General features: G+C 33.9%; 1 protein-coding gene across 1 annotated transcript; it reads left to right on the top strand.

Annotated features, from left to right (window-relative positions):
* Window positions 1-3,946: 3,946 nt before the first annotated feature.
* On the top strand, window positions 3,947-6,159 carry LOC116110061 (nicotianamine aminotransferase 1-like). The gene is made up of 6 exons (XM_031396298.1): window positions 3,947-4,209; window positions 4,306-4,645; window positions 5,088-5,306; window positions 5,409-5,468; window positions 5,600-5,761; window positions 5,866-6,159. The coding sequence occupies exons 1-6, from the start codon at window positions 3,947-3,949 to the stop codon at window positions 6,082-6,084; spliced, it is 1,263 nt and encodes a 420-aa protein (XP_031252158.1). The 3' UTR covers window positions 6,085-6,159.
* The last annotated feature ends 672 nt before the right edge of the window (window positions 6,160-6,831 follow it).

Genomic DNA, 6,831 nt, shown 5'->3' with positions numbered 1-6,831 from the left:
ATGGTGGGTGGGGATAGACAACCCAAACCTTAAAAGGGACTCAGAAGCTGCCATGCAACCTACGGGGGGATTTTGCCGAGAGAAGCCTCTCGGAACCCTTAAGTTGAGTTGAGGTGTATAAGTTTCATTTATGCGCCTAAGATTCTAGGCAGTAATCAAGGGTTGCGGTTCCTTACGCGGTTTATGAGCCAGAGACTACCTCGATTGAGCGACCTCTGTAGAGGCATTGTTAGAAGAGCCCACCACATCAAGGTTCAAGCTCTGTGCAATGACCTCCTCAGAAGCCTCAGGGACTATGCCCCCAAGAAAAACTGAACCTGTCGGGGAATCAAACATGCGATCAATGGTATGACTACTTGATAAAGACATGACGATAGATCGCCTTTAGGTACCTAAAGTAGAAGCGAACATGTGTCAAAGCTCAAAAAACTCGGTGACCAATCCACACTTTGCGTTTAGTTCAGGCACCCAAGGTAGCTCGCGTCAGACAATAGACATACACAACCGACCAGGATTCCAGCAGCCACCACCATAAACCCTCTTTAAACCTAGCACCACTGAAAACACACTTAAAAACCCTAGCAAAGCCCTAAAAAGCTCAATGTGGCCACGATAATGACTATCCCCAACTGCGAAAGTTATGGAAACAAGCAAAGGAGGGAAAAGAAATCTTACCGAATTGAAAGATGGGATGAACTTATCGGAAAAGCACCGTGAAGATGAAGGAGCAGCGACGGAATAAGCAAGAAAGCCTAAGAACTTTTGCAAAGTGTGAAGGGTTTCCGATGAGTTCGCCCGCTTTTGTAGTGGTTTGCATGGGAGACGAAAAGGCGGGGCTCGATCATAGCCATCAATCTACAGTGAATCTCAACCCTCCATTCATCGAAAATTCTCGGCCATTGGATGTGGCCACATGTTGCCTCAACTTTGCGCATGGACAGCTGTAGTCACCGTAAGCACGACGAAAAGTAACTACCAAAGGCTGTCGCATTTAATGCGACATGATCACATGGAATTTACACAAATACTCTTTCTTTTCAAATTCCGAGTTTGTCAAGAATATCACATAAGGGAAAAGGTCAAGTGTTGAGTATGTCGACTGGGGATGAGTCGACTCATGAAGCTTGACCGAATCCGCATTCATGTCCTACCAATGAATACCGAGCTTGATATCAAATCGACCAATAGTCTTTGAACCTTGAAACGAGCACCGAACAGTAGGGGGTAGATGTTGTGTGTGATTTTTCCTTCAAGCTCGGAGAATTGCAAGGTTATGCTCGATTCAGAGCCAGCTCGACTCAACCGATTGTCTGACCCAGCATAAGCTCGTCGAGTTGTAGCTTGACCTAGCACAAGCTAGTCGCGATGAATCCTTACAGTTGTTCAACCAATTCACAGATAACTTCAAATCTCGAGTGTCTAAAAAAGGATCAGATCGACAACAATCATTGAGCAATCACAGCGATCAATCGCAAGAATATCGGAGTTACATTTCAAACTTATTTGTAATCCCTTTATTTTTGCTCTTTTCTTTGTACAAAATCTATATATAAACCCCCTCCAATGAGGAGAAAGTGGTTAGCAAATTATTCTAGGATTGTTATTGTAAGCTTTCACAACAAATAAAAGAACAGGGGACCTAGGTTCAAGAGTGCAACTTACTTTAAAAACTTTCTTGTCATTTTCTTTACTGCATTTATTGTTTATTCATTGCTAGTTACTTGCAATCACGCACACATCAGTTCCGATCCCGTCAAGGTCGATCAGATTGCTTTAGTTGGTGTATTTTTGCATCAACATGTATAGTTAATTTTATTTTTATATATGCTATCTATTTATTTTTATTACCATTAATTTGTGTATAATAATTTGTATAAATTGTAGCATCTATGAGAGGTCTTGATTTGATTTTCTTTTATAATGTTGTTCTTTTTGGAGTTTATACCTATCTTTGAATTTCTTTTTTTTTTTTTTTTGGTAATCACGAGGCATAAAAATACAAAAGAGAAAATTAAAAAGCCAATTGGTTAATATTGTCATATTGACTTCAGGTTTCTTGGAATATTTATATCATGAGCCAAGTCTCTTCTCAATACCAATAACGCTTTTCCATTAAATTTTCATTTATAATTTTTCTTTCTTTTGCTACCGAAAATGAGTAAAACAATTAAGACATAGACGTTAAATCATGGGTAACAATGTTGTAATTTTCTTTTAACCTTAAGGGTTTGGCCTAACGCGGTCAAAGAGGTTTGTTCTTTTCATTAACTTATTGAGGTTTATTTTTTTTATTAATTTATTGGGTTTGCACTTTTGAGCCACCTACCACATTTATTATATTTGTGGCTTACTTTAGAACATTATGTTTATAGGGTGTTCAATGGATCTTGAGGACTAATCAATGTGCACGTAAATTGACCCAAACACCCTAGTTATAAAAAAAAAAACGTTAGTAATATCCCCTATTAGGTAACTATACGCAACATTCATACATGAATTTTCAATGATTTATTGTAAATTATTTTAGATAATTTCTTCAATCAATGCAAGAGTCCATATGCTTTAAATATATTATCTTTATGTGTGGTCTGCATTATTAGGAAGTTGATAAACCTCATTAGTAGCTTAAATTTGAAATGAGAAAATAGATGTGTAAAATAATAACAGTAAAAAGTATTGGATTACATGATATCCACGAACCAAAAACCTCTTTTCAATGAACGGGAGAACACAAATTTTATTAAGGCACTTTCATTTAATGTATAATTTGGACTTCACATGTCGACACTGCCCAAAACCTTATCTTAAAGTATCTTTAATGATACTATTTATTTAAAGAGTATCTTTTATATAAATAAAGAACATCTTTATTAATTTTTAAATATAAAGAACAAAATTTTTATTCAAATCCAGTAGACTCTTTAAATTTTAGGAGAGAGAATATGTTTTTTCAAAAAAGAAACTTAATAGAAGAGATAAATCATAAATAAAATGCATAGAAACTTGCAATTTATTATTTAAAATTAGGATAAAGAGTGAAATTTGACTATTTAAATATGGAGAGTCAAACTCACTTTTTAATTTATATTTAAAGAATAAAGAGTCCGTTAGACTCCTGTTTTTATGAATAAACTTTTTATAATAAAGAGTTTGGGTCATATAAGGAGTTATTTGGAGGTGCTTTTAGCACACAACTATTTACAGAGATAGCTTAATGTTTTTATTCATCATTTTAGAAAGGTAAATGCACTAAAATGGGAAAAAGAAAAAAAAGTTAGAAGAGTGGAGTGATATACTATTTTTAATGTCTTAAGATATTTATTAATTTTTTATTTTAATTAAAATTCAAGATCAAGGGCAACTTTATTTTTTTCCTTAACAAAATTAAAATAAGTTTAATTTATCATGTCGGCAAAGACAAACTATAGTAATTAGGCCTGAGATGGCCAGTGTCCTAAATATTTTGTGAATTCTGGATATAAAATCAAAGTTTCATCCCAAAAATTCCTTTTTAACTGTGGCCCCCTTAAATTAAACATCTTTGAATGCATTTTTATATTTTGGTTTCAACTGATTCGTTGAACGTATATTACACTTTGGCCTCTTAAATAAAATTGTGTTGTTTATTCAATCTATTTAAGCATTATGTCTCTGTATATTTTTCTTTTTAAAATATAGAATTTATATATAAAATACATTATAAGTAATACTTTGCATCAAGAAAATAAGTACTTTTTGGTTCTTGGATATATCGTAGCCAACTTGCATTTAAAAATTGCACTTTAATCACAAGGATGGAATTGAAGGGCAAGGAAGGGCACATCTTCACGTAATCTCCACTCTATGCCTATATAAGAACACAAGCAGCAATCCTTTATTCAAACAAATTATAAATCTCTATATTCTTTACTATACACTGAGCAAGCAATTTAACTACCAGAAGCAAATGGAAAATATTGTGAAGAAATGGGATTCCAAAGTGAACTCAGCTTCAGATATAAGTGTTACCGCCAGAGGCACTCTCAGTATGCTGATGCAGCATCTCAATGAAGAAGATAAAAGGCCAGTCATTAAACTTAGTCAAGGTGACCCTGCTGCCTTTCCTTGTTTTCGCACCAGTCACGCAGCTGAAGAAGCTGTAATTAACGCTCTTCGTTCAGCTAAATATAATTGTTATGCCCCATTTGTTGGTATTCCTCCCGCTAGAAGGTAGCTTTAATTAATCAATTAATTAAGTTCTTTTAATTAAACCATCTCTAACTCTTACATATATATTTTTCTCATTTTCATCTAATTGTTGAATAGGGCTGTAGCTGAATATTTGTCACATGACCTGCCATACAAACTATCTCCGGATGATGTTTATATAACATCAGGCGGTGCACAGGAAATGGAAATTATAATGAGAGTTATAGCTGGTCCTGGAGCCAACATTCTGCTACCGAGGCCAGGTTTCGCTAACTATGAAGCTCGTTGCGCATTTAGTAATCTTGAAGTTCGTCACTATGATCTCCTGCCTGAAAAAGGTTGGGAGGTAGACTTTGATGGTGTTAAGGCTCTTGCAGATGAGAATACTATTGCTATTGTCATTATTAACCCAGGGAATCCTTGTGGTAATGTTTTTTCATATGAGCACTTGAAGAAGGTATGATTATTGCCAGTCACTAAGATTGCATGTTATTCCTTTTTGGCCATATATCATGCAAGAAAAAAAATAGTCATACTACAAAGTCAATACTTTGATGTCATTGATGAATTTTTTCTCGTTCATCTAGTTTTACAATTGATGTGAACGATAATTATTCAACTGAAAAAAAAAAAAAAAACATTTGTAATATGACATGATATCATGTCTTCCGTAACACCAACCAGTATATTATTAACACATAATGTTTTAAATTAATAATTACCAACAACACACATACATAATAAAGATTGATGATAGAAAAAATACTTATGGTTGGTGTAAATGCATTGGTTGATTGTAGGGATGACATGGTACTCAATGATATTCGAAAATTTTTCACTGAAAAAATTATGTGACATGTATTTATTTGCTTATAGTGCATCAAATGTAAAAATTTCAGATAGCGGAAACCGCAATAGAGCTTGGTCTCTTGGTGGTTGCTGATGAAGTCTACGGCCACCTCACTTTTGGATGTACTCCATTTGTGCCGATGGCAGTGTTTGGTTCATCTATTCCAATCATAACTCTTGGTTCAATATCAAAGAGATGGTCTGTTACAGGTTGGAGACTCGGTTGGCTAGTGACCTGCGATCCCACTGGCACCCTTCAAAAATCAAGGGTTAATTCTCTTTTATATTATTTTTATTTTTAAATACGAGACTATCTGTACATCTATGCATACTGATAATATAAATATATTAACTTTTTTTTTTTGTTCCAGATTGTTGAGTGTATAAATTCTTCCCTCAAAATCATCTCAAACCCAGTAACATTCATTCAGGTATAAATAACTTATCTTTTTATTGTAACTAAAACTTAATTGAGCTAAATTTGACAAGAGTACTTAATCACAAACCTTAATTTGATATTAAATAATATGATCAATTTTATACTTACATGTTAATTTAACAGGGAGCGCTTCCACAAATCCTTGACCTTGAGAAAACTAATAGCGATTATTTCTCGATAAGTACTAGTCTACTCAAGGAAGCTACAGAAATTCTTTGTGACAAAATAAAAGAGATTCCAGGCATCACTTGCCCAACCAAACCAGAAGGCTCTGTGTTTGCAATGGTGAGGATATATGATAGAAAATTTAGTCCTCTTCATTTCTAAATTGTTGATAAATAATTTATTTGAAGGTACCTTAATGTTAAACTTGATTATTAATGTTGTAGGTGAAGTTGGACTTCTCTCAGCTAGAAGACATTGATGATGATATGGACTTTTGTGTGAAGCTAGCCAAGGAGGAGTCAGTCATTGTCCTACCAGGTGTTATTGTGGGACTGAAGAACTGGCTTCGTATAAGTTTTGCCACTGATCCAAAGTATCTTGAAAATGGGTTAGAGAGGGTGAAATCCTTTTGCAAGAAGCATTCCAAGAAGCATTTTTATTAGCCACCATCAGTTTGGCCTCTTGGTCATCTCTTATTGGATGTTAGATGTTTCTTGATTATCACCATGGTTCTTTTTCACTATATCAGTGTGCTAGTATGCTCATGTTCTTTGTTTTCCCCACCAATGGATAGACCATTATAATAAGTGGAAACTAACCACATGTAATCTTTTTTTTTTTTTTTTTTGTTCTGTTCTTATTATTATTAACTTGACTGTACTTTGTGTTCCCACTAGCTGCTTGAACATTAAAATAAATAAAACTTTGGTATTATTGTATGCAATTTTTTTTTATTTTTTTTATTTTTTATTTCTAACAATGTATGGCATCTCATTGATCCAATTGTTAATAATTTATGTTGTACCGGTTGTCACGACTACAAAATTAAATCTAAGTATCATAGTTAACGATAAAAAGAGTCGAATCCACAGGGAGCAAAGACTAACAACCTAATGTATATTTGAGTTAATGAAAGCAAAATTGGAAATTTGATTAATTAACTAATATCCTAAAAAGTTGAAGCAGGAAATAAATAAATAACGTAAAACACTAATATTAAAGACATTGCCCTTCGGATTTGGCTCAACCTAAGATTAATACCCACAATTCCTCTTCTCACTTTTAAATTTCCCAAACCTACAAGGCTAGACAAATCACATAATAACTCTTTAGTAATCTAGGTATAATTTATTTTGTCTCTCTACTAATTTAATGATAGATTGATTGGTTAAACACTACAAGGAAAAGGT

The sequence above is a fragment of the Pistacia vera genome, unplaced genomic scaffold, assembly GCF_008641045.1.
Source record: "Pistacia vera cultivar Batoury unplaced genomic scaffold, PisVer_v2 Contig118, whole genome shotgun sequence".
Taxonomy (NCBI): Eukaryota; Viridiplantae; Streptophyta; class Magnoliopsida; order Sapindales; family Anacardiaceae; genus Pistacia; species Pistacia vera.
The sequence above is the reverse complement of the archived record's forward strand: the minus strand, read 5'-3'. Positions and strand labels throughout refer to the sequence as shown.